A 27,133-nucleotide genomic window follows, 5' to 3' on the forward strand; every position below is an offset into this window, starting at 1 on the left:
CAGTCCCTCTTTCCTCCATTCTTGCCTCCCTCCCAACCCCCATTATGTGTCATCATCTGTTTATCAGCAAGATCATTCGTCCTTTGGTTTTTTGAGATTGGCTTATCTCACTTAGCATGATATTCTCCAATTTCATCCATTTGCCTGAAAATGCCATAATTTCATTATTTTTATTACTGAGTAATATTCCATTGTATATATATATACCACAGTTTCTTTATCCATTCATCAATTGAAGGGCATCTAGTTTGGTTCCACAATCTGGCTATTGTGAATTGAGCAGCTATGAGCATTGATATGGCTGCATCACTGTAGTATGCTGATTTTAAGTCCTTTGGGTATAGGCCAAGGAGTGGGATACCTGGGTCAGATAGTGGTTCTATTCCAAGTTTTCTAAGGAATATTCACACTGCACTAATTTGCAACCCCATCAGCAATGTATGAATATACCTTTTCCCCACATCCTCTCCAACACCTATTGTTGCTCGTATTCTTTTTTTTTTTCTTTTTTTTGGGGGGTGCTGGGGATTGAACCCCGGGTCTTGTGCTTACAAGGCGAGCACTCTACCAACTGAGCTATCTCCCCAGCCCTTGCTTGCATTCTTGCTAATCGCCATTCTAATTGGGGTGAGATGGAATCTTAGGGTAGTTTTGATTTGCATTTCTCTTATTACTAAAGATGTTGAACATTTTTTCATGTATCTTTTGACTGCTTGTAGATCTTCTTCTGTGAAGTGTCTGTTCATTTCCTTAGCCCATTTGTTGATTGGATTGTTTGTATTCTTGGTGTAGAGTTTTTCGAGTTCTTTATATATTCTGGAAATGAGTGCTCTATCTGAAGCATGAGTGGCAAAGATTTTCTCTCACTCTGTAGGCTCTCTCTTCACATTACTGATAGTTTCCTTTGCTGAGAGAAAGCTTTTTAGTTTGAATCTATCCCAGTTGTTGATTCTTGCTTTTATTTCTTGAACTATGGGAGTCCTGTTAAGGAAGTCTGATCCTAAGTCAACAAGTTGAAGATTTGGGCCTACTTTTTCTTCTATAAGATGAAGGGTCTCTGGTCTGATTCTGAGGTCCTTGATCCGTTTTGAGTTGAGCTTTGTGCACGGTGAGAGATAGGGGTTTAATTTCATTCTGTTGCATATGGATTTCCAGTTTTCCCAGCACCATTTGTTGAAGAGGCTATCTTTTCTCCATTGCATATTTTCAGCACCTTTGTCTAGTATGAGAAAATTGTGTTGATTTGGGCTTGTGTCTGTGTCCTCTATTCTGTACCATAGAACACTAAAGAAAGAAATTAAAGAAAACCTTAGAAGATGGAAAGATCTCCCATGTTCTTGGATAGGCAGAATTAATATCGTCAAAATGTTCATACTACCAAAAGTGCTGTCATATATTATGACACAGTCTTTTAGGGTAAAGTTTCTACAAAATGGAGACTGAGATGGTTAATTTGATGTGTCAAGTTGACGGGACCATGCTGTTTAGTTGTTTAGTCACACAATAATCTTGATGTTGCTGTGAATGCCTTTTGTAGATGTGGTTCACATTCATAACCTGTTGACTTTAAATCAAGGAGATTGTCCTTGATAATGGGGATATGACTCAACCCATCAGTTCAAGCCCTTAAGAACAATTATTTCTCAGAAAAGAAAGTTTAATCTCAGACTAAATAACAGCAACCCTGCCTGTGTTTCCAACCTTCCAAACCCTCAATCATGTGAGTTAATGTCTTAAACTTTCTCTAATGCAGGATAGATAGTTAGATGGATGGGTAGATAGAAATAGATATAGATAGATAGATGACAGATAAAACGAGGAGAGAAGAACAGGAAGAGACAAAGAGAAAGGGGAGGATAGGGAATTGATAGATATCTTTCAACACCCAATTCTCTACTGGTGAAAGAGCTGGTATTGAGATGTAAGTGATATGTTAGTTGAATTTGACTGCTACATGATATTATAGACCAGGTGGCTCAGACAACCATGACTTATTTCACAATTCTGGAGCTGGGGAAGTGCAAATTCAAGGCACTAGCCAAGTCAATTCCTGAGTAGGATAGTTTGGTTTGCAGATGGGGGTCTTCTCTCTGAATCCTCACATGGCAGAGACTGGAGAGAGGGGAAACAAGCTCCCTTGTGTCTTTTCTACATGGACATTAATGTGAGGACTCCATCTTTAAAAACTAATCATGTCTCAATGGCCCCATCTCTAAATTCATCAAAATTGGGATTAAATTTTTAATACATATCAGAGTGGGGGTAAAAACATGTAGTCTGGAGCATGTGATAGTAGAATATTCAACAGCAAAGGCAGTCACTGATGAAATGAAAATAATTTTTTGTCCCTCCTGAGTAAGATATAACATTGCTAGAAATCTGTTAATAAGGCAAAACACAGCATTCAAACTTAATGCATTAAGAAAGAATGTTATCAAAACAAGATGGATCTCTGAACAGAAGTGGGATTCTGGGCTCAGATGGTTTACAGTATGTTTTTCACTGCAGAAAACTAATTGGAATTGGACAAATTCATTATATAATCCTGTAGAACTGGGTAGGGGGCATAGCAAAGAGAAAGACCTGAAATAAGTTTTTCGATACACAAACTGCTGCTTAATTAGGGCAATGTTTATACAGGTTTGTAGACTATTGTCTCCAATAAATCGACCTATACAAATTTCCTGAAGCACTCAGTGAAATGCTTTACTGGTACAATCTAATTTCTCAGAAAAAAATTTGCAGAAATGAACCACAAAGTGATGATAACACAGGTGGTCTAAAGAATGGTGAGGAGACCAGTGGCCTCAAATGTTCTTTCCTTTCCTCCAATTCTTTCTTTTGGGTTAAAAGGTAGAAGGGAAGCTAAACAGGGAAGACAAGGTAGAGCAAGAAACGTAATTTGATTTAGAAAAAAATGAGCAAGCTCCTCCAGATCACCTGTGGTCTGTGGAACCACATGACAGACCAGATATGCAGGAAAAAGAGATTTGATGTGGCTCTAGGGATTGTTGTTAAACTCATACTAGATTGGATTTAGTTACTAATATGAAATAAAATATTTACTGAGATTCTAATGATCACAGACCTTCTCATTGCATCATTCAGATTTCACAGAAATTAAAGCCATCAGATCAAGAATGAAGTTCAGTGGTATTAAGAAAAAAAAAAGAAAGAAAAAAAAGTCATTTCCTAATCATGCCTGACTGTGTCCATTCTGGTTAATATATTAGTTATAATAAAAATTATTAGATAAAATAAATCTAAAATTATTAGATAAATAATCATTAAATAAATCTAAAATTATTAGATTATTAGATAGTTATCTAATAATTCTCAGTTCTCACTTCTATTTTATTATAGTATTAGTCTTTCATACAGTGGGTTCTATGTGGGGCCTGATTTGATTGACTTTTGATAAGAAAATATGCAGAATATATCATTTCACCATTATTCATCAGGCTTATTTAAAATATGAATAAATATCATGAACATAAAAGTTATGAAAACATATTTCTCATGTCTCCTATTTCAGGTAGTATTATTGATTGATAGACATTCAAGTTCATGCTGATCTCTGCTGTTGATTTGTGAATGATCCCAGCAGGGGTATGGCAGGCATGTTTTGGTAAGATGTGGGAATCCTTTAAGGGGGTGACTTGCTTAGAAGTTTCATCTAACCCAGCCTTCCTTCCCTCTGTCCTTCACTTCCATCAGACATACATCAAAGCAAGATGGCTCTCCCAGACCTTTCCAAATAACTTCCCATTTTCCCTCACAAGAATTTTCACCAACAAATGCCTTTCCTGTCTAATCCCATTTGGTGTCTGCTTTTCAAAGAACTCCAACTGACACAATACATCAGTAAGATTTGTATTGTTTAAATGAGTAGTAACTTGAGCTTTTCATTTTGAATAATGGGTTTTATGTGATTTTCTCAGACTCTTCCAAGTCCTTCCTTGTGTTTCCACTGAATCCTATGTTTGCTCCCCATTATTGACTTGTCACCTGATGTTAAGTTAGAATTTTGTGTTTTGAAGGCAGATAATTTGTGTCTTTGTTCAGAACAATGCCTGTTGTACAATAGTAGCTCAAGACATACTTTTGTCAATGAATGTCCCTCTGAAAACAGAATTTCTGATGCAATTATATGCACACATGTAATCATGAGAAGATGTTAAATCTCTTAAGATATGAGATATGATGTAATTGGTTCATATATTTGAATTTTCTCTGAAAGCTCCTGTTTTCATGTCCAAAAAATATTAATGAAACATGAAACAGGGAAAACAGAAACTAAAGACTGTTGAAGATATGGGTGCATTTAATAAATGTGTCATATTAATGCAAGAAAATGGAATGTCAGAATTCATGTTAGAGAATTTTAAAAAAATTTTAAATAAAATAGCCTAATGAAGAATCACTGTATGAAAGGAGAATAATGAGAGAAGAATTTCAGAAAGAGGACAACAGAAGTGATTCTAAGCATTGGCCTAAGAATTAAAATTCAAGATCAATCTCATGTCATATTTAGGGAAGGTCACAGACCCAGATTTCTTAGTCCACAGTAAATTATTCACTTCCAGGAGACTGTGATGGTGAATCCTAGTGATGAAAATTGTCAGCAATCACAGATATTGGATAAGTGGAAGGTCAAAGTTCCATAAAGTGCAGAAATAATTATGAAAGGATGAGGAATATTCAGTAAGATGATCCAAAATAGTGAGAGCCAATGGCTGGGCAGTAAAAAGTCGACTGGCAACTTCTGGAAGGGAAGTAAGCTGGACGGTAGAAGTTGGACCCACATCCCACAGACTGGAAACCAGTGCTTCCATAGCCAAAAGATCCAAGGCTGGCGCTGCTACATCCAAGAGATCCAGAGTAATTTGCCTGGCAGGGACTGGAGAAGATGAAGTTCTTCGGGCGATACCTTGATGTCTGGTAGGATCCACTCCCAGAGCAGGATGTTTCACAGCTTATGGGTTCAGAGTAAGACTCCCGATGGCCACCATAGAAAGAGGAGCCCAGCTGGTAGGTTCCCGGAGAATAGGCTACATCACTTTGGTAGAAGGAGTTATAGGTGGAAACTGGGTACCTCAGGTAATCTCCAAAAGATTGGGAGGGGAAGTGTCCAGAGCCACAGTTATAAGACATTTTGTCAGGAGTTATGAGTTCAGCTGAGTTGCAGTGAAGAGTTTGAGGTAAACGTCACCCTCAATACTGGGTCTTATATACCCTAGCAGAGGGTGTAGCATGTGCCCATTTTAATAAGAATATTTAATTAGGGTCCATTAAAAATGAAATACATTAACCTTCAAAGAACTTTATATGAAAGCAAACTTTTAAATGCAACAATTTCATTAGTTTTCCAAAGCAGTTGTTCATGAAATAAAAATGCCATTTCTTATGAAAACCATCATGATTGTATCTATAAGACTGAGGTTTATTCATCCTGTTCTTCAAGATACTAGATCAAATGGATAACATAGCAAAAATTATGTTGTGTTTAAAGCTCTAAAAATACTTTGTAGTCCAAGGGAGACAATTATACTGCTCCAAGTTTAGGAACCTAATGGAGAGCAGGAAAAAAAAAAAAAATCCTCATTTTATATTCCTTCTCCCAAATCTTGTGGAAATTACAAAAGAAACAACCCAGTAAATTTAATTGGTAATACTGCTAATGAGTAAGGTAATAAATTAGGATTTAGTTTTCTTAGAATGCAAATAGCCAAGTTACTTTTGTGTATGTGAATGTTTAGGCTGAAGGTCCAATGTTTGCTGGAGTGCTTTGAAGATTAATTATATTTTGTGATGCTGAGTAATGAACCCCAGAGGTTGGATGCCCAACCTACCACTGAACTACATCTCCAACTCCTTCATTTGCTTCTTGACAGAAGTCATCAATAAGCTTCATTGATTATTAAAAACTCTCTACCTGTACAGTGCTTATGTGATGTGTTTTGGTGGTGTTGATGTTATCGAGAAGAAAATAATAAGCACTATACATGAAGTATAGGTCTTTATTCTCTTTCCTCTCAGAGGATGGAATTTTTACTACACAGTGTTAAGAAAATGGGAAATGCCAAAAGTACCCATCCATTCTGCATAGATTTCACAGAAGGATCAAGGAATTGAAGAATTCATAGTTACCACTGAGTTTCATGAATTGAAATATGGTTGGTGGAGGGATCTCTGATGTGGTACATCCATCAAGTGATGTAGGTTTGTCCTATAAGATTTGGTAGCCTGAGGATTTTTCTGGACTCTCCCAAACAGTTCACCATATCTAACTGTGAATATAGATAGCATACAGGTATAGGAAATGCTTAGCCTGTGGGAATGGTAAAACATCTTAGGACATCTATCTTCAAAACTAATAATACTTTAAAATCACAATGAGCTGAGACTCAGTCTATGAATATTAGAATTGCTAAGTGGACATTTTAAGAGAAAATTCTAAAACGAACTGCTATTGTGACTAATGAGATTTCTATCTTGAGGGTCCTGGGAATTTTGTAATCAGGACACGGTCAATGGAATTCCAGTCTGATAGAATAGTGGATATCGTTGCCAGACTCTCTTCTGAAACGTGGACTTTATGCATCTGAAGAGTTGAGTTGACAAACTGATCTGCAGTTATGTTTCATTTATTAGATAACATAGCTTGTCCACTGTTTCTAAAACAAACAATTATTATTTGTTAGACCTCTTAATTATGAATAGCAAGAAGCATTCTAGCAGTTTCCAGATCTCCTGCTTTGTCAATAAAAATCTTGAACATCAAAATATTACATAAACAATTAACTGATCTAATTGAATCTGCTTACTTGCTTCAATGTCCTCTGTTTTTATATAAGACATTGCGGTAGAAAAAATATTCTGTGGAATCAGATATTAAGTAATTTTGAACATTCTTTTCTCAAAAAAAAAATCAATCAATCATCAATAAAGGATGCTTTTGCATCCAAACACTTTTGTTCAGAAGTGAGAAGTGGCAAGGAAAAGCTTTTTGATGAAACAAACAAATCAAACAGTTCATAAGCCACAGAAAGCTAAACCTTCTTAATCTCTCCTCTTCCTCCAAGTATCAGTCTTCATTACACTCTTACATAGAGGAGAATCCTGAGTCATGGGGGGAGAAGAAATATGGCCCTTATTTTAGAAATGTTGTAATACTTGTCAGAAACACCTGGAAACAATTTAAATCAAACTGATATATGTTGCTTTCTGAGGCAAAGAAAGAATCTCCTTAAGATACTTTCTTTGGTCCAACAATTGTTTTATAAGTTTTCTTTAGAACAAGAATATTTTCCAGATTCTGGGGAATCCTTTCTGTGGAAACAGTGACTCTGTTTAGAGATAGAACTGCATTGGGCATTTTGGTCGTAAGATTTGTCCTTATTTTGATATTTTTTCAGTATCTTAGATGAATAATTTCTAACATTTCAAAATACCATAAAGTAACTTGTGTGTGCTATTTAGCTCACGGCACAGTAAATACGCATATGTAAAACAAAAAGAAAAAAAACAAACAGATTGACTCTTAACTCTTAATGGGAAGCCAGGGAATCTCTATTTCACTAAAGCCTTTCAATTTGACGTCTGATTTTTATAAAAAAATCCTTACACAACTTGCATGTCAGTATAGCTGCTTTCTGATGACACCTTTCATTAAGTAAAGCTTGACACTGTACGCGGAAAGCAACGTATGTTTTTGTTCAAAAGAAATGACTATGAATAGGTAAGTTAACAACTTTGCTAGTCGGGTGTCAACAATTTTGATTGTGAAACGGGTTGCAATTATTTTTAATTAAGCCAGCTTCCCCAACCCAGACACTGCCTACCTCTAAAGCGCTTCTCTGAGTGATCTGCACAGCGACCTCGGCTAAGGGAAGATGAATAATAGCTTTGAAGATTCAACACGATTACCTGAAGTCCAAGGCCACAGACATGACTGCACTTTACAGTTGTAAAACCACAAGAACTGCATATGCAAGATTATGATGACCTTCTCAGTTCAATTAAAACCTGTAGGTAACTTGTTTTCATGAGCCACGGGGTTGACACCACACCCTATGAAAAGGGTATATAAATGCACCAGTCCAAGGAGTCGTATTCCAGCTGAGAAGCCTGCTGTCAAACATCCCGTCTCCTGTCAACATGTCCTCCAACTGCTATTCTGGAAGCTTCTCTTCTCGCTCCTTCGGGGGCTACCTGCAACAACGGGGCTCCTCCTGCGGCTCCTCCTACCCCAGCAACGTGTTCCACTGCCCTGATCTACAAACTCCCGTCACCCACCAGCTGGGCTCTTCTCTCTTCAGTGGCTGTCAGGAGACCTGCTGCGAGCCCGCCGGCTGCCAGACTCCCTGTGTGGTGTCCAAGCCCTGCCAGACGTCCTGCTACCGCCAGAGGCCCACCGCGATCTACAGCCCCTGTCGAACCGCTTTCTCCGGATCCCTGGGCTTTGGGTCCAGGGGCTTTCAATCTGTTGGTTGTGGCTCCCCATTCCTGGGCTTTGGATCCCGTGGTTTCCAGTCAGTGGGCTGTGGTCCCCACACCTTCTCATCCCTAAATTATGGATCTAACTTTTACCGTCCCTCCTATTTCTCCTCAAGAAGTTGCCAGTCTGCTTCTTACCACCTACCCTGTGGATCTGGCTTCTACTGATCACATATGAGATGAACCACGAATTTAAAACCTTGCTATCTTAAGATCCATGCTGTTTTTTGATCTCCTATCTATCTTATCATCAGCCTAGAAATTTACTTCTACTGGATTAGAAGTAATTTGAGTTCCAGTAATTGGGAAATGCATTCTTTGGAAGAAAGATGTTAAAGTTTAAAATAAATGTAGATAAGTGTGTAATAATTGAGCATAGTTTTTTCTTAATGAATCGCCTAGTGATACAAATTTTACAAAGTAAAAAATGTTGTAAGTTTAAATAAAATTATGTTATCTTATATCTTTCTGTCTTGTTAGTATTTTTTTTCCTTCAAAACTGTTTCTAAATATGTCTGTATTTTCCTGTATCTTCTACCTACCATTTAACATTTTTAACTTTAAGGAATATAATAACCCTTTCTGATTCAAAAGATTTGTTTCATCTTTTAATAATTTTTTCATCAGTTAATATTTTTAGATGAGAAAATGAAGAGCAATTTCAAAATAACAAACTCATAAGTGGCTTATTACTGTGTAGAGAATAAAAACTTCAATATTTAAGTGAATATAATTTACAAGGAATATTAAATTGTTTCTGTCACATAATTTTGGAAGGAAGATTACTTAAAATGTATGTTCTGAAATGTATGAGAAATTGGAGTGAGGATATCCAGAAAGAAGTTAGATGTTAGTGAGTTAGATTTAGTGAGGGGTTCAGTTCTGCTAACTTTACTGCCAAATAAGAAATCCAGTCTTTAAATGAAATCTTTAACTCTACAACATTTTTTTAACCAATAGGCTAAACAGTTTCCATATAATTGATTACATAAATTTGATAAAGACCAAATTTTTTCTTGTCTTTCTAGTTGTTTGGTTAATGGAAATTGTTGAAGAAAACAGCTATTCAAAACCGATGTGCATATTCTATTGTTGAAGCATTCTGAAGACTTTCTAGAGAGTTGGTAACACTTGAGCCATCAGTGATGCCCCCCAAATTTTTTATGGTTTAAGTCAAGGACAGTCCATTGGAGGTACAGATAATGTGAATCCTTATCCAGAGGATCACCATTTATCTTAGTTTATTATTTTTGTTTCAATAGCTAGTCCCATTTGACAATTGTTTCAGAATTTTACTTTTCATTTATAATCAATAGAAATTTTATTAGCACAAGTGGCAATAGGTTTATAGGACCTCCACTTTACTTCTGCCACAGATTCATTCATCTACTGGAAAACAGGATACATATGCAATAACACCTTTTGACTTGAATCAATTGTTTAATCTGAAAATTGAAAAAGGCATCCCTTTTTATTATCCTTCTGAACAAAATAGATCATTTTTTGTTCAAAGAAAGCATGCAGCAGGATCACTTGGAAAACAAATTACACTCATGCACACTAGATAGGACAACCTATGTGTTTAAACAAATGACCCATGTGGAGGTTCATTGTTATTCTAACCTGACCAGTTTATTAGTAAGGCCAGTTCCACTCCAGGCAAGATGCAGCAATATAAATAAACCAAACCACCAGTAGGTGGAGGTAATGGGAAACTTGAGAATTTCTGGTTAGATGAATGAAGCATGGGCACCAAGCTCATGATGCTTCAGAGCATATAAAGAATATTCTAAATGCTCTTGCTTCAGTGGTTTGGGTATGTACTATATTGTTAAAATCTGCAACTATTTATTGTATTTTTGATAACCCCTTTCCTCTTTAAATATTATTTAGAAAACCTTTTGGAAGTAATGGGAAAAAAAAATCATTTTAAATACAAAAAAAAAAAAAAAATTCATACTGAATTTCTACTACCAAAGCAAACAGTATGTAGATTGTACAGGAATTTGATGATGTTTATTCTTCAACAGGATAATATTGTCTAGGATAAATGACCACATGAAAAATAAGACAAAATTTTACCAAATATCAATACCTACTTCAAAATACAGTAAGAGTTTTAAGAAAACTGCTCCCAAAGATGATTACTTATCATTAGCAATTGAAAATTCTAACTCACAACTCACTTTCATGTATAAATCTTCATTTTGGTTAAGTAATTTTGAAATCATTTTCATTCATATTAAATTCTATGTTTTCTTGTGCATGTAAAAAAAGAAAAAAAAATGCTAATATGCCCCTCCATTAGCAGAAGAGAAACATAGATATAGGTCAAATAAAGTAAGTTTCATATTAAGATTTAAATGAGGCGGGCACAAGTGGCATAAGCCTGTAATCCCAGCAGCTATGGAGGTTGAGGTAGGAGGATCACAAGTTCAAAGCCAGTCTCTGCAACTTAGGGAGGCCCTAAGCTACTTAGCAAGACCCTGTCTCTAAAGAAAATGTGAAAAGAGGTGGGAATGTAGCTCAGTGGTTAAGTGCTCTTGGGTTCAATATCCAGTGTGTGGGGGGCGGTGTGGGAGACTGTCAAATGTTTCAAATATAAAATGAATTCCAGTGACTATTTTTTAATCTGGTCCAAATAATCAAAGTAAAGCTATGGAAAGTTCACAGTGTTCTTTTTGATACTACTATTGTAAAGTCACATAAAAATCTCAACATTGAAGATATTGTCTCCATAATAATAAAAATCACAAATTTTGGTGAAGATGGCATCGGGGTTAAGATAATACAAGAATCCTATGAGGGAAAACATTTGCATTTATAAATAAGCTATAATAATCTACTAACAACACAGAAGCTATTAATATTATAATGTCAAAAAATAAATAGAGAAATTGGATTGCTTTGGCAAATGATGTTTTTCCATACCCTGCAAATCACTGCTTTTACCTTTATTGTAATATAACCTTTGAACCTGTATGTTGTTGACTTCTAAGTCATTATTAGTGTTATTGTATTTTATTTATTACTTTGTTTCATTTTAAGGTTCTTGAAATTGAACCCAGAAATGCTCTACTGAGGCACATTCCCAGTCTTCTTCACATTTTTGTTTTGGAAGAAGCATCTCACTAAGTTGCCCAGGCTGGTCCCTAACTTGTGATCTTCCTGTCAACCTCCAAGTAGCTGGGGTGACAGGCACACACCCTGTGTCCAGCATACTGCTACTTTATATAGCAAAACATAAGCAAGGAGTTTTTGTCTGTTCCTTGCTTTAGCTAGATACTCTTCCATGTTATGTTCTCAGTCTTTCCCTTTTGCCCTGGGCTATTTCTGCATCTCAGGGATGTTCAGTGATTTCACGGATTGTTTCCATTTGCCTTCAGTCTTATTCACCAAAATAGAACTTTGGTTTGCTCTATTAGCAAGACATCACAAGAGTTTGGCAACTTCACTTTTCTTGTTCATATTGTTCAATAAAAAGAACACTTGATATCTATAATCTTGCTTCCTAAATCTGAATTAGCTACCACTAATAATGATAGTTTAATTAAGTAAGATTTGTCATCTGAATTTATAGTTATTTCATTCTGAGATGCCATCAAATATTTATCAGTCAATATTACATTTGGTGTAATAGTTTTGTGTAAAGAGCGCCTCCATTTTTAATTTATAGTTTTCTTCATTTAGTTTGCAAGTCATTATAGGTTTGAACTCATTTTTTTCTTATTCCTTTTTACTAGTTAAACATGACAGCAAAATTTATTTTGATATAATTATAAAAGTATGAAATAATTGTTTTTTAAATAAATTAGTTTAACTTTATTGATGCTCTCTTCATAAATCTAAATTTATTTGTACTTTACTCTTTATTATGAATACTACTTGTGAGGCTAATTAATGGAATAGTAGATTAAATTTACTCAGAGCAGTAATATCCATAGTGCCAGAATTATAAAAGATTCCTTGGTTAATCTAAGAGTCCCATATTCAAAAAACAAAGTTCAGGAAAGAACAACCAAAATAAATTTCATTTTAGAATTCAGAATCTACTAAGTCTTTGATATTAAAACTTTGGCCAAATTTCAAATCCTTTTTGAATCTCCTTTTTCTCACACATGATAAGATCTATAGAATATAATTATTGTCATTCTCCCAGGAATGATTGAGTGTTAAATTAAAATTGTATATTTTGAGTTATTTCCTGCCATATTGCACACTCTTGCCATCCATCCCTGGCATAGCTATGGCGAACAATTTTATTTAGGCTTCAACCACTTTTGCATGAACGGTCTCCTGCAAGCATATGCAACACTTTTTTGATTGTTCTCAAATATCTCAAAAGTCATACTAAGAAAACCAAAGAGAGCATACTGATTCTTCATTCTCACAATTGAGGTTCAAGGAAACTACATGCCTTAGACGGTGTTCAACTAAAGAAAGATAGGAGCTGATGAAGTGCTTCTCTCTGTTGATCAGACCCTGGAGTGGACAATTAGAATAGTCATTCCACATTCTTCTAGAAAGTCCTCACAGGATTGGATCTCAGCTGTTCATCTTAAAATCATGTAAAAAATGTGACCTTATGAGATTTTCTTCTTTGGTTCTTTCCATGGTCTGTCATACCTGCTTTCCAGGATCTTGTGACAAATATGCTGAACCCAGGTCTTGGACTTTAACTCTGCTTTAGAATGCAAACTAAGACCAATGAATGAAAATGCTTATTCAACAGCGCTCAGATGTACTGTAGAAAGACCTCAAATATAGGAGGCAGGAATCCTGACATTTATATGGGCTAAGACCAAAGTGTTTATCCTAGAATTTGCTTGAAGCTCATTTTTCTCTTGACTGAATATCTATATTCATATACTAAATATAGGTAAGTTTCTAAGTAAACAAATCACCTTATAAATTACATCTTACTCTTGTTGTCTGTATTTCTAGTATCTGTACTATTTTTTTTTTTTGTTTTCTTATTAGCAAAAATGAATATCCTTCATTTTTGGGCAATTCTTATTGCTGCTCAGATCCATTTGCACTTGCAAATGATGGTCTTCCAAGACATGATTACTCCTAAAAGGGAATGTACCAAATAGCAACAGAATTTGCTAAAAATCTATCAAATTATATGTGCCCCAAATCCAGGTACAGAGTCAGATAATCTATACTTATATATTCCAAATCCTTGAATAATAAAGCCACAGGCAAGAAAATAATCATGCAAACAAGATATTAGATGCCAGATAATAAACATTTATTAGATTAAAATTTTCATTTTCAATGGCTCTTGGATGAAAGTTAAATAGTATATACTACAATACTAACACTTAATTGGGAAAATCCTCATCAATGTTAGAGTTTGCCAAAAGTTGAAGATGCAAGAAGCTCTCAATAAACAAACAAAAGGAGCAAGTGATAAGAATGAAATAATGCTGCTCAAAGTAGATTTTAACCTCTAGGGTCATAATATAGACAATCAGCAAGTGGATCCATAGAAACCAGATCTGCAGGTTGGTCTGTAACAAGAAGACTGGCAGCTTCTAGAAGGAAAAAAAATTGGGTTGCAGAGATTGGATCTATAACCCAGGAGAGGGAAGCCAGAGACTCCATAATTCAGGGATCTGAAGCCACTCGATCCACAGCCCAGTGAGTAGCAGCTTCTAGATCCATAGCCCAGGGAATGGCAGCTGCTGGACCCAAAGCCCAGAGATCCAGCAGAAGTCGACTGGCAGGGACTGCAGACAGTGGACATCCTCTGGCGGTAGCAGGAGGGCTGGCAGGGGCTGGACACCACACAAGATGTCTGGCAGCTGGTGGGCTCACAGCAGGTCTCCTGACAGCCCCTGTAGAGGGAGGAGCCCAGCTGGCAGGTGCTGGGAGAGCAGAGGTTAGTGCTGTAGACCAGGTTGCTGGGGTAGGAAGAGCCCCAGGAGCTAGGCAAGCGCAGGTAGCCCCCAAAGGAGCGGGAGGAGAAGTTTCCAGAGCAGCAGCTGGAGGACATGATGACAGGAGATGTGAGCTCAGCTGAGTGTACCTGGGAAGATTCTGAGTTTTGATGTCCCCTTCTGGACAGAGGCATTTATATACTCTCAGCAGTAGGTGTGGTACCCAACAGGGTCATCCTTTACAGATCTGTGCTCCCTCATTTACAAATGTGTAACTCAGTAATCTCTTTGTAATTACTGTTGCATTTGAATAGTTTTCCTCATAGTGTATTTATGGTGCTATAATTCTATTGTTACAGGGAAAGCCAACCAACTACTCCTATGTCAGAAATGCTATGACTGTTTTGTATTAATGCCTGCCCCATCTCAACAAGGGAAGTTCTTCCTGCTTCTGTGTTACATACTTCCTCTTTGTCCACATCTAGATTTACTGGTGGATGTGTTTCTAAGATTAGAGAGAGAGAACATTAAATTTCTTCTGGAACAGTGGATCAGTTCCCACCTGGATCCTCTTCCCATTCTTCAATATTCCTCTGTGGTAATTTATTATGGCAGAACAGTGGATCAGTTCCCACCTGGATCCTCTTCCCATTCTTCAATATTCCTCTGTGATAATTTATTATGGCAGTCACAAAACACTATCACACCAAGTATGCCAGTCACAGTCTGTCTCACATTCAAGGAGGAGAACTGGAAAACAGATAAGACAAAGAGACTAGGAGACAGATGACTAAACACTGAGATAGACCAGGCCATGTTTTCAAGGACAAATGGACAACAAAGGAGTCCACTGAAACAGTTCCATGAGATCAGCCTGGCTTATCCCTAAGTAGCCAAACACTTTTTTGATATGGGGAGAAAATTATTGATGGAGGAACAAGAAAGCTCAAAAATTTCAGATTTTTCTTTTTCTCTTGCACTCTGAAACTATGATTTATCTTGTCCCAATTTCTTTATAAATCAAAACTTTGCAAAATTAGTATGTTTTTGGAATTTTGATGTGGCTGTCACCTTACTTTTTAATTGTCCCTTAGAATGTCTCCTGGTTCCACAGAACAGGTTTTCTATGACTTCATGCCTCTTCCATAGCAGGCACTACCCTGCTTTACCCTGCCTAATCATGAAGATCCTTTCCATCCCAGTTCTTTTTTCCACTGCAGTGTTTATAAATTTCTCTCTCATTTGTTTCTCCTCTCTCTTTACACTCCCACTGCCATTTATCTGTTTTAATTTTTCTGTGTTTAAGTTTCATTTAATCTTTAGGGTTTTGTTTTTGGTTTATTATTTTTATTGCTCATTGATTGGTTGTTTTGCTTCTGGAGAGCTGTAGACTCAAAGTTGGGGGAAAAAAAGTTTGATTTATTATATTCCCAGAATGTAATCCACTGCTTTCTATGTTCACTTAAAAATATTCTGTGTTATAGCCAGGCATGGTGGCTCATGCCTATAATCCCAGTGGCTGGGGACGCTGAGGCAGGAGGATCACAAGTTCAAGGTCAGCCTCAGCAACTTAGCAAGGTCCTGAGCAACTTAATGAAACCCTGTCTCAAAATTCAAAAAATTTAAAAAAAAAGAAAAGAAAAAGGGCAGGGATGTAGTTCAGTCATTAAATGGCCCTAAGTGTTCAATCCCTAATACAAAAAAAAAAAAAAAAAAAAGAAAAAGTAAAAAGGAAAAAGAAAGTAAGAAAAATCTGTTAAAACACAACTAGTTAGATTATATTCAGGACTAAAAATACTTATACTGCTGTAATTGGTAGCAACCTATTCCTATTTTATTTTCTAATAAAATCTAATGAAGTTACAGTAATAGTGTAAGAAATGGAAGACATTTTGCAATTTAAAAAGTAACATAATACAGAGCTTCCAGAAGGAATAGGAATGATGAAAGAAGGTAATACCCTTAATTCAAATAGCTATTCTGTGAGTCCTTTAGTTTTTATTGTTTAAAGCCAGAATTCATTTCTCCTTATTTTGTACCCCAGAAAGGTTAAGTGTCCTGTCAATATGATAGTGCAGATAATTTACTTCTCTCAGTTTATTTTTTGTTGTTGTTTCAAATATAACTATTTAAATAATCTTGAAGATAAAACTTAAGAGTTGGGGAGCATACATTTATATGTCAAAACTGGAGGATTTATTAATTGTTCTTCATTTACTCTTACTCCTTATTCAAGGACATTTCTCAGAATCAGTTAATGGGAAAAGAGGTATTCTTCCCTTCCCTTTTTCTCTCATTCTTTAAAATCTTGTCCACATTAATTGACGTCTAAGGAGAATTTATAAATGCCCCAACTTTGGACTAAATTCATCTTAGAGGTTTTATTGCTTGTTCTTCATAATTTAGATATCATTTTTAACTGAATCATTACAAATTGGAGCTTTTCACTTAACATGTATGAACTGGGGTTATGCACACAGAGGCTTCTTCTGTTTTGTTTATAATTTACCACCAGGCTATTGTTAAAATTCTGTCTATACTTGTGGTGTGCTTCCAGCAGAACCTCATCCATAGTCAAAAGTTACAGCTTTTGCTTCCCACCTACTTCTCAAAATTACCCATCTGTTATTAACATCCTGGGAATCTTGCTTTTACTAATCACTCAAGTTATGATTTGATAAGCAAAAGCCAATTCTTATGTACAGATTGTTTTTAATCACAATATACTAGCAAAAAATTAACACAAGATATAATTTATTGTAGTTGTTAGATGATTTTGAATTCTGTATTCTCAAAATACAGAGAAAGATATCATAGTTTTGTTTTTTGTTTTTTTTTTTTTGTTTGTTTGTTTGTTTGTTTGTGGTGCCAGGGATTGAACTCAGAGCTTTGTGCATGCAAGGCAAGCACTTTACCCACTGAGCTATATCCCCAGTCCAATATTTTTCTTAAATATGCCCCCTGTGATACTAAAGCAGATTTTCTTCTTCTTTAATATATTATTGGTAATTTTTCTAGGGATCATTTTGTTGACATTTTATAAGGAGAGACACATTGAAGGTTGTTCCAAAAATCGTATTGATGAAGCATATAATTGTTTTTTAATAAATGGCCTCTCCCAAATAAAATGTTGAAAACTTGGATTCAAGTACATTAAATATTTATTTGGGAGGTTATCCTAGTAAATACTTACAGGGAGAGGGAAAATTTGACAAGGAATGGAAGGAACACAGACAGGGTGCATTATTACTCCAGCTGCCACTCTGGGCAACTGGAGTTCAGGTCCAGTGGAGGGGCTACTTGTGAACGCGCAGTGTGCTTTTGAGAATGGAAAGGCCTTAGGTAGAATTTTACAGCAGCACCCACTGATCAGTCTTCAGTGTGTACAAATGATTTCCCATGGGTGATAGGCAGAGTACTCACGGCTGCTATTGAGGGTGGCATGTTTGAACACCATAGATCCAAAACAGATGGAAATAAGTAAGGTAGCATCTGGAAGAAAGAAATAGAATTAAAAGCAGAATGGTATGAAACCAGAGTGAATTTTAAACCATAGTGTGACACAGTAGAAAGCAGGTGCATGTGGTATAAAAATGGCAGTGTTAGAAACTCAGGCATTTGAAATTGCTGAATCCTGGAAGGTTGCTTCTGCTACAATTGAAGCTGCTGCAATGGACTTTTAAATGGTCATCTCCATGGTAGCTACTTTTTTATTTGAATCATTCCTATGTATTTTGAAAATAAATTTATCTTTAAAAATTATATAAGATTAGTAATTGCATGTGGCTGAAAATATTAAACCATTTCCTCTGATGTAAATAAAATAGTTGGAAAAAATGCATAAAAGTGTATGCATGTATCTATGTATATGTGTAAATGCTTGCATGCATATATTCTGTATATGTATGTACATTTCAAAGAAATATCCAAACATTGCAGTGCCACAGAGATACAATGAGAGCCAGAACTGAAGTCAAAAGAAATGAACCTGCACCTGTAGCTGAAATTCCCTTAAAATTCTATGCTGATTTTCAAAGTAGTGATTAAGTGACTGAGGGAATTTTCACAAACTCACAGGGCTGGAGAAACAAAATTGGAATTCAGGCCCTAACAAAGACTTCAGGCCCTGGGAAATATCCCAGACCTTAAAGAGCCATTTCTTAGAAGTAAAATTGAATTTCTACTAGGCTGCTTCTCATAAGGACTGAAGCCTAGGTTTAAATTTTATCAATCCCTGATTGGATTAAAATGATCTAGGATAGGAGTGTCTTTATTCCAGCAGCCTGTCAGAAACAGAAGAAAATTCTCTCTAGAGAAAGGTAAAATCATTCACTTTTTTTTCCCATATGATGTTTCTATTATTAGTTCGAAACATAATTAGAATAAAAGAAGAATAAAACACAAACGAACACAAGAAAATAGAATCTGAATCATAAGATCCGTATAATGCACAGGACAAAATCACACATTAACATATAGTGGGATACCACATAACCACGCCTCAGTCCATGACACACTGCACATGTGTGGGGGTCCATGATACTGCACATCCTGGTGACTCGTAGCCACTTTGTTCAAGGAGACCTCATGGCATTGGACAATGATACCCTCACATTTCTCAGAATGTGTTCTCATCATCAAATGATGCATGATCATACTTCATAAAGAATTTAACATTAAGAAATAAAAGCACTTTATTTTCATTGCAAATAGGTTTAAAGAACAAAGCATAAGATGAAAATTTGGCAATAGTACCTAATCAAAATTTAAGAAATTTAAAATATGGTAACAAATTTGATAAAACTTAGTGGATGGCTTTGAGAGGAGATTAAACATAGCTTCGTAGATAGTTGGTGAACTAAACGAAAAAATAGAAGGAAATTTCCAAACTGAAACATGAAGACACCAAAGATTGGAAAATGCAGAGACTCTAAGAGGCATATGCAACCTAGATACAAAGTGTATCTTCTAGTTAGAATCCAAGACAAAGTATGGGTAAATGGGATGGAAACAATATCCAAAGTGACTACAGTTGAGAATTTACCATATTGATCAAAGTCACCAACTCACATGTGAAATCATAACAAGAAAATGATGTTGACCTGTCCTGACCATGGTGGAGATGGACATTACTCAGAGACAGTTTGCAGATGGGCTTCAAAGACAAACACCTAAGTTATTTAAAATCCTTACACAACTGAAATCATTTTCCCTTTTAACTCTAGTTAGTATGTCCAAGAGGAACTACTCATTTGGAATTCATCTGTAAATAACAATTTATTACTTATATTCAAAAGAAGTATAAAAACATTTGACATATTCGGACTTCCTGCATTATTATTCTCTAACGTCTCCCCTGAGAGAAGGCTGAAGAAGAGTAGGAAAGGAGTGAGCCTGTGTGGACTAAGGATAGTACCTTAAGGTCAGTGGGGAAACAGTCAAAGGTAGACATTAAAGAGTTCCTTTCTCCCAGGAATCCTTCTGCTAGCTCAGTCTTTACTAGGGGCAGTCAACAGAAAGCAAGGTATTTGCAAAAATACAGTGTTAGATGTTGGACCACAGCAGGTAGACTGTAAAGTCAATCAAGTTTCCTGGAGGGTAAGGTCTGAGTAGTGAATTCTCCAGGCTGCTACACAAACAGATGAGAATCCAGTAGGAACACAGTCTTCATGTCATATATATTGAATCTAAAATTCAGTTGCTTCTTTCCCTTGTCCAATGAGTTTTTGCCACTTTAATTATCTTCATAAGGGCCCAAGTTGGTCACCACTTCTATCTCAGTTTTGTTCTTCACTGTCACCCTGACCACAAATAGTGGTCTAGGTTTCTCTCTGGTCCTAGGCATCAGTATTATTCAATTTGTCTTGGGTCATATTTTCCTCCTCTATTATATGAGACACAATAGGGCAATGGTACGGAACCCATGTATAGGAATTTTGAAAAATGAGGAATGATGTTAACAGTAGGGTTAATCTTAATTAGGTTCCTAATTAAAGCCAAAGTTGTGCTTCTGATTTATTGATGAAAAAGAGAAGTAACTTAAACGTATTCCCCACCACTTGGTGAAAAATTTTCTCCCATAATATCCAATGACAAAAAACAAAAGAAAGAAAGAAAAAGAAAAAGAAATATGTCAAGAGGAAAAGGAAGGGCTTTCCTGGACAGGATAGAATAGCACTAATGTAAAACAGTCAAGCATTTCTGACATAGAAGAGTTTATGGGCTTTGGCTATAAAAACACAATAATGGCACTCACAAACAGACTATGTGGAAAGCTATTCAAATGCAATTACAAAGAGATTACTGAGTTACACATTTGTAAATGAGGGAGCACAGATCTGTAAAGGATGACCCTGTTGGGTACCACACCTACTGCTGAGAGTATATAAATGCCTCTGTCCAGAAGGGGACATCAAAACTCAGAATCTTCCCAGGTACACTCAGCTGAGCTCACATCTCCTGTCATCATGTCCTCCAGCTGCTGCTCTGGAAACTTCTCCTCCCGCTCCTTTGGGGGCTACCTGCGCTTGCCTAGCTCCTGGGGCTCTTCCTACCCCAGCAACCTGGTCTACAGCACTAACCTCTGCTCTCCCAGCACCTGCCAGCTGGGCTCCTCCCTCTACAGGGGCTGTCAGGAGACCTGCTGTGAGCCCACCAGCTGCCAGACATCTTGGGTGGTGTCCAGCCCCTGCCAGCCCTCCTGCTACCGCCAGAGGATGTCCACTGTCTGCAGTCCCTGCCAGTCGACTTCTGCTGGATCTCTGGGCTTTGGGTCCAGCAGCTGCCATTCCCTGGGCTATGGATCTAGAAGCTGCTACTCACTGGGCTGTGGATCGAGTGGCTTCAGATCCCTGAATTATGGAGTCTCTGGCTTCCCTCTCCTGGGTTATAGATCCAGTTTCTACCACCCATTTTTTTTTCCTTCCAGGGTTTTCCCTTCCTTTTGTTACCAGCCATCATATAGATCAGGCTTCTACTCATTAACCTGTTGACTGGTCAAACCCATTTGGGAAATGCAAATCATGTAATAAAACCATCTATTATTCCTTCCCTGAGAAGTATCCCGATATCCTTAATTATGAGCTTCTCTTTGCTTTTTAGCCCTCAAATATTGGCCAATACATTGTCTGTGTCATACTACAAGATTAATGAATAATCCAAATTGTATTGTTCCTAGAAATGATAGTTTTTGCATTTCTCTCCAAAATAGTTGAATAATTTTATTTTAATAAACTCTTTATTCTGCTGTTCAAATCTGGTCTTTAAATTGTAATTTACTTGAAATATATTGACTAGTAATTGCTATTGATATGGCTTGCAATCGTGGGTTTGGAAAGCTCAATTTTTCTGGTACATGCACTAATTTTTGTCAGATTTTAGATAGTTTCCCTTATCTAAGAAGGAGTTTCCTGGGAACTCATCCTCATTGCTTTTCTTTTATCCAAAATGTAAGGAGAATTAGAATATTCATGTTCATACAATGAATATGCCATTCATTCCTAAGATTAGAATTTATCAGAAGTTTGAAAAGTGCAAGAAAAAATTTGGATTTAGATAATGAGGTCTGTGCATGAAGGATACTAAAATGAAGACTAATGGGTGGGTGTACATTTACAGAAAGAGTCCCTATGAACTTTAGGTATTCAGAATGTAGGAGTATCACTTTTTCTAAAACTGCCTAAGTCCATGACCTTCAGTGACTATTTTCAATATGCTCAAATTATCTCCATTTATGTAAGAAGGCAGCCGACAAACTTAGATAGGAAAAAAAACAACAACAACAACAGCAAAACTCTAGGCCCAGCAGGTGTGAATATGCACCTGGGTTCCTTGCCAACATATAAACTAAGTCTAAATGAAAACATCAAAACCTTTGCTAACATCAAAAGCAGCTATCTCAGTTGTGTCCTGAAATGAAATTGCATAGGCCTTTAATTTTCTCTACCATTCTTCTGTCTTACATCCAAGTGTTAGAGAAAGACACTATCAAGTAAAAGTGTACTTAGACATTGTGATAATAAAGTAGTACTCAATATTTGTATAGTACAAATGATGTTCAAATATTTTTTCTTATTCTGCTTAAGATATTCTTCACTTAAGATCTTCAAACATTGTCTGAAATTAAAAATGCAATGCAGCGTATTAGACACTTGGCAAAAAGCTAATCTCATAGCATATCACAGTCATCTCCTCATATTCTCTTTCCTGTTTTTTACTACCAATGAAATGAAATACTAAGTATTCATTTAGAGTTAATTGGACTTGATATACCTAGTCTACAGAGAAACTGAAATAGAAGAGCAGAATAGAATTTTAAAATGTTAACACAGTAACTTATTGTTGGACTGTGGGTAGAACTACTTTATTGTGTCAAATTTGAGAGGTTTTGATATGGGTGGGGACGGGGAGTATGCTGGGGATTGAACCCAGGGGCCCTTTACCATTGAGCTATACTGCCAGTCATTTTTATTTTGAGATGTGGTCTCACTAATTTGCTCAGCGTCTCATTATATTGCTGGGTCAGGTCTTGAACCTGTGATGGTCCCGCCTCAGCCTTTGGAGTAGCTGTCATTACTGGTGGGTCACTCAGCACCTGGCTATTGCATCAAATTGCTTCATAATTTCTAACCAACTGTGGCTTCTCCTGAGTCTTCTCTTTTCTCCTTTTGTACCCCTTTTTCTTTCCTCTCCCCCTTCTTTCTCCATCATGTTTAGAAAATAATCATGGCATTTATACAGTTAAAGGATAAAATAAAAGAACAATGAAGGAAAATTTGGGGGAAACAATCAGTGACTACATTGTAAAAATTAACACAGAAAATAGTAAACTCAGACCTTTGAATAATTTCATTTGTTTTTAATTTTTTTGTGATCCAAGCTGTCCCTATGCTAATATTCTTTCCAAGGATAAATTGTCAAGTTTCATATCCTAATACATTGGCAGCAGCAGGGTTTTCATAAGAAGCTACTGTAGCTTCTTGGCCAGACCCAGGTCTTCTCTGTCACTGTCTCCATATTTCAGATGAAGGAGTGGTTTCCTGGATTTCAGAAATGTAATATATATGGTCTCCAGCTTATGATGATTCATCTTGCAATATTTCCATTTTAGAGTAGTGCAAAAATGCTGCAGATTCAATAGAAAACTTCACTTCCAGTTTTGAATTTTGGCTTCCCCAGGCTAGTGATCAGCAGTGCAAAACTGATTTTCAGCAGCAAGGAGGGTCCACAACCAATATTCTATGGGATGTGATGTTGTTAAGCTGTAATGTTTGGTAGATTCGTTGTCCTCATTACATTTCTTACCTATGCTATTTTCAATTTATGAGTTTACCAGATTGTAAACCCATCCTAACTCAGAGAGCATCTCACTCTCTTGGTTTCCTATTACTGCCATAAAAACTAGATCCAACTGATTGGTATAAGCAATACAAAGTTTTTATCCTAAAATTTTGTCTAAGTCTCTGAACTTCCCAGCATGAGATTTTATTCTCTTTCTATTCCAAAAATTAAATATAGTACAGTAAATAGCAGTCTTCCCACTTTCCTCATGTTGACCCCACTCTCCACAATTAACAAAGGGCCAGCACTTATCTGGATTGTATCCAGTTGCTTCCATTCTCCTGGCTTCTCCTGCTGCATATTTTGACAAATGCATACGGCATGGATTTTTAAACTCAGAGATTTATATCCCAAGCATCTGCTGCCCACAAAACTATAATTCCAAAAGCTGCTGATCATCTGACTACCAGCTGGTTTGCAGTTCTGGTTTCCAAGAATTTATGTAACTGATATCCCAGGAAATTCTCTCCAGAATAATTTCGAGGCACTTGATTTTATCATTTCTATGTATGATGTGTCTTTCCTTAGTGTTTGCAGGGAGCACCTTCGTCCTCTGGAACCCTTGCCCGAGTTGTTTTGTTGCTGCTCCAAATGCCTCAGAACACGTCAAACATGTTGTCAGCACAGGTCCAACATCCCTCATCTGAAAGTCCAAACCCTAAATACTTGAGAATTTGAAACTTTTCCAATGCCAAAATAACACCACAAGTGAAAAATTCCACATCCCAATTCCCCTGATGGCTCATAGTCAAAACAGGTGCAAGAAAAAATTTTGAATGAAATTACCTTCAGGCTATGTGTGTAAGGTGTGTATGAAACCAATGAGTTTTGTGCTTAGACTTTGTCCCATCCCTAAGATATTCCATTATGCATGAGCAAATGCTCTCGAATCTGAAAAGAGCTAAAATCTGAAATACTTCTGTTCCCATTATTTGGTGAAAGGAATATTTAACCTGAACAATCATTTTTCAAAACATAGTCATTCTATCTTTACAGTGAATCAGAATCTGTACTATGGATGAACACAGTTGATTATACTTAAAAAAATGTACTTGCTCATTATTCTATATTAATGAATTGTATTAAGAAAATATATAATAACTATCCCAATAAGGCTAAGCATCTATTACTAAAGCAAAAATCAAATAATTACAATTATGATGAACTATGGAAAAGAAGTTCTTAATAACGTGCATCAAAGGATCCTCATTTAGTTTTAGAAGTCAGGAAAAGTTTCCCACAGGAATAACATTTCAAATAATTTTAACGAATACCTAAAGGGTAGGAAGCTGGGGCTGGAAGAGGAATTTTTAGAATTGAAATCTCGAGATGTGCATTATAAAATTGAAAGCCATTTTGGGTAGCCATTGAGAGAAAAGGAAAAAATGTCTTGAAATCAGGCCACCAAGGCATTTTGAAGCCATTCTTTATAGGTATTTAGGGGTCTTGTTCTTGAGGACAGACTTTCTCCTAAAAGCAATGAGAAGCTATGAAAAGGTTTTAAGCAAAGATATAAGATTGGCTGATTTCTTGGTTTTCCAAATAATTTTTAATTCAATTATATCTATGTATAATGAAATGGATAAAATATAAAGGATAAAGAATGATTTTTTGAGAAATATACATACTTAGGTAACGACTTGATCATAATATAGAACATTTCTCCACCTTGGATCACTCCTTTATGCTCCTTTTAATAAATCTCTGCCTCCCAGTGCCAACGACTGCAATAACTTTTATCGCCATAGATTAATCTGCTTCTTCTGGGAGTTCATAAAAATGAAATCATACAATATTTCTCGCCTATCCAGCCTTTTTACTCAATATAATGTTTCTGGAATTCTTTATGTTGTTGCATATGTTTATTTTATTGCTGTCTCCTGTTTCTTTTTGTCAATATATTATCATGTGTTTATTCTTTCACCTATTGGTGAATGTGGAACTGTCTCGAATTTAAAACTCATAGATAAAGAAGCAATGAATATTGATTGTTTCAGTTTTTCATGAACGTGTGTGTGTGTGTGTGTGTGTGTGTGTGTGTGTGTTTTGGTGTGTGTGTGTGTGTTTGTGTGTGTTTTAAGGAAAAAAAACTAGCAATGGAATTTCTGGGCTGTGGAGTGAAAGTTTGCTTAACTTTACTGGAAATTGCCAAATAGTTGTCTAAAGTTAGTTTTCTCATTTTACTCTCCACCATCAATATGGAATTCTAGAACAATATGGAATCAAGAACATTTTTATTTCCATATTCTTTTCAGCCATTTGGTGGATGCCAAGTGGCATGTTATTAAGATTTTAAGTTCCATTTATTTAGTAAAAAGTGGTTTGGGGCACCTTTTACTTTGACTATTGGTCATTCTGTTTTCTTTTACATAGTGTATGCTCATTTTTCCACCATAATTTAAATGGGTTGCAGTCATTTTATTGATATAAATTTGAAATTCTTTACATACTTGGGAAATAAGTCCACCATCAATTTATGCACTTCCTTGCTAAATAGTAAGTTCAGAGAAACAGGAATCACATTTTTAAGAATTGCTTTTAAATTTTGTTACTACAGAGTAACATGTGAAGGAATATATTCTTCTCAAAAATGTATCAAAATATTTGTTCATCTTGCATTCCCTAGGAACAGTGATAAATGAATATTATTTTGAGAACTGACTGGTACTGATAAGATGTTTGACAATATGCTACTGAGGCATGACTAATACAAAACATGGGAGTTAAGTTGGGGGAAAGAAGCTATTTTCTGTAATCACTAATGTGACAAGAATACATAAAAAGAAACTCCTAACATCAATTGCATAGAAATGACTCACGATGAGTCTCCTGGGAAACAGAATATATGAATCCCTGGAAATTGCCAGGGCCGTAGTTGAGACTTGAACCCCTGCATTCAAGAGTCACAGGGTGACTTAGTATAATAGAGTAGGCAGGGGATGAAGCAGGAGAGGGCCCAAAGTCTGGTAGGGACAGGACCTTTGAGTGGTGTAATGAGAATCTGGTAGAGCAGAGGGCTGCCTTTGCAGAAAATTATGAGATTCAGGATCATGATGGCTACATTTCAGGAACATAGGGAGAATAATGATTTGATTCTTGCAAAAGACTTGGAGGTTGGGGCAAGTTTTTTTTGGAGCAACTTTTATATAGAAGTAGAACCATTTCTTGAGATATGTTGATAAAATATCTTTAATATTTATAGCCTGAAATGTTATATATTGTACTTAGCTTCAGTACTATTATAGTAATACACATTTATTGTCCCCAATATTATAATTACCAGCTGTGTGTGAGGGCTTCATTATATTACTGTATAATTATTATTGATTCTAGCCATCATTAGTATTAAGAGGAAGTTTGCTTTTCTAACTTGGGTATTTACAAGGACCAAAAAAACCACTGTTACTTCT

At 36.2% G+C, this 27,133-nt stretch overlaps 3 protein-coding genes across 3 annotated transcripts in view; 2 read left to right on the forward strand and 1 right to left on the reverse strand.

Moving 5' to 3' along the window:
* Positions 1-8,138: 8,138 nt before the first annotated feature.
* LOC306638279 (keratin-associated protein 14-like) lies at positions 8,139-8,667 on the forward strand (the record flags this gene model as incomplete). The annotated part of the gene is made up of 1 exon (XM_079101553.1): positions 8,139-8,667. The coding sequence occupies exon 1, from the start codon at positions 8,161-8,163 to the stop codon at positions 8,665-8,667; it is 507 nt and encodes a 168-aa protein (XP_078957679.1). The 5' UTR covers positions 8,139-8,160.
* A 5,308-nt stretch (positions 8,668-13,975) lies between these two features.
* On the reverse strand, positions 13,976-14,500 carry LOC306638278 (keratin-associated protein 13-1-like; the record flags this gene model as incomplete). The annotated part of the gene is made up of 1 exon (XM_079101552.1): positions 13,976-14,500. The coding sequence occupies one exon, from the start codon at positions 14,498-14,500 to the stop codon at positions 13,976-13,978; it is 525 nt and encodes a 174-aa protein (XP_078957678.1).
* Positions 14,501-20,851: 6,351 nt separating this feature from the next.
* The window catches only part of LOC306670458 (keratin-associated protein 13-1-like), a gene marked incomplete at both ends in the record, with an annotated part of 45,347 nt that continues 39,065 nt past the window's right edge, over positions 20,852-27,133 (forward strand). Inside the window, one exon of the mRNA XM_079155097.1 lies at positions 20,852-21,281. Within this exon, the coding sequence (XP_079011223.1) occupies positions 20,852-21,281 (430 nt within the window). The remainder of the gene's footprint in view (positions 21,282-27,133) is intronic.

This window comes from Sciurus vulgaris (genome assembly GCF_902686455.1).
Source record: "Sciurus vulgaris genome assembly, chromosome: 10".
In the NCBI taxonomy this organism is placed as follows: domain Eukaryota; kingdom Metazoa; phylum Chordata; class Mammalia; order Rodentia; family Sciuridae; genus Sciurus; species Sciurus vulgaris.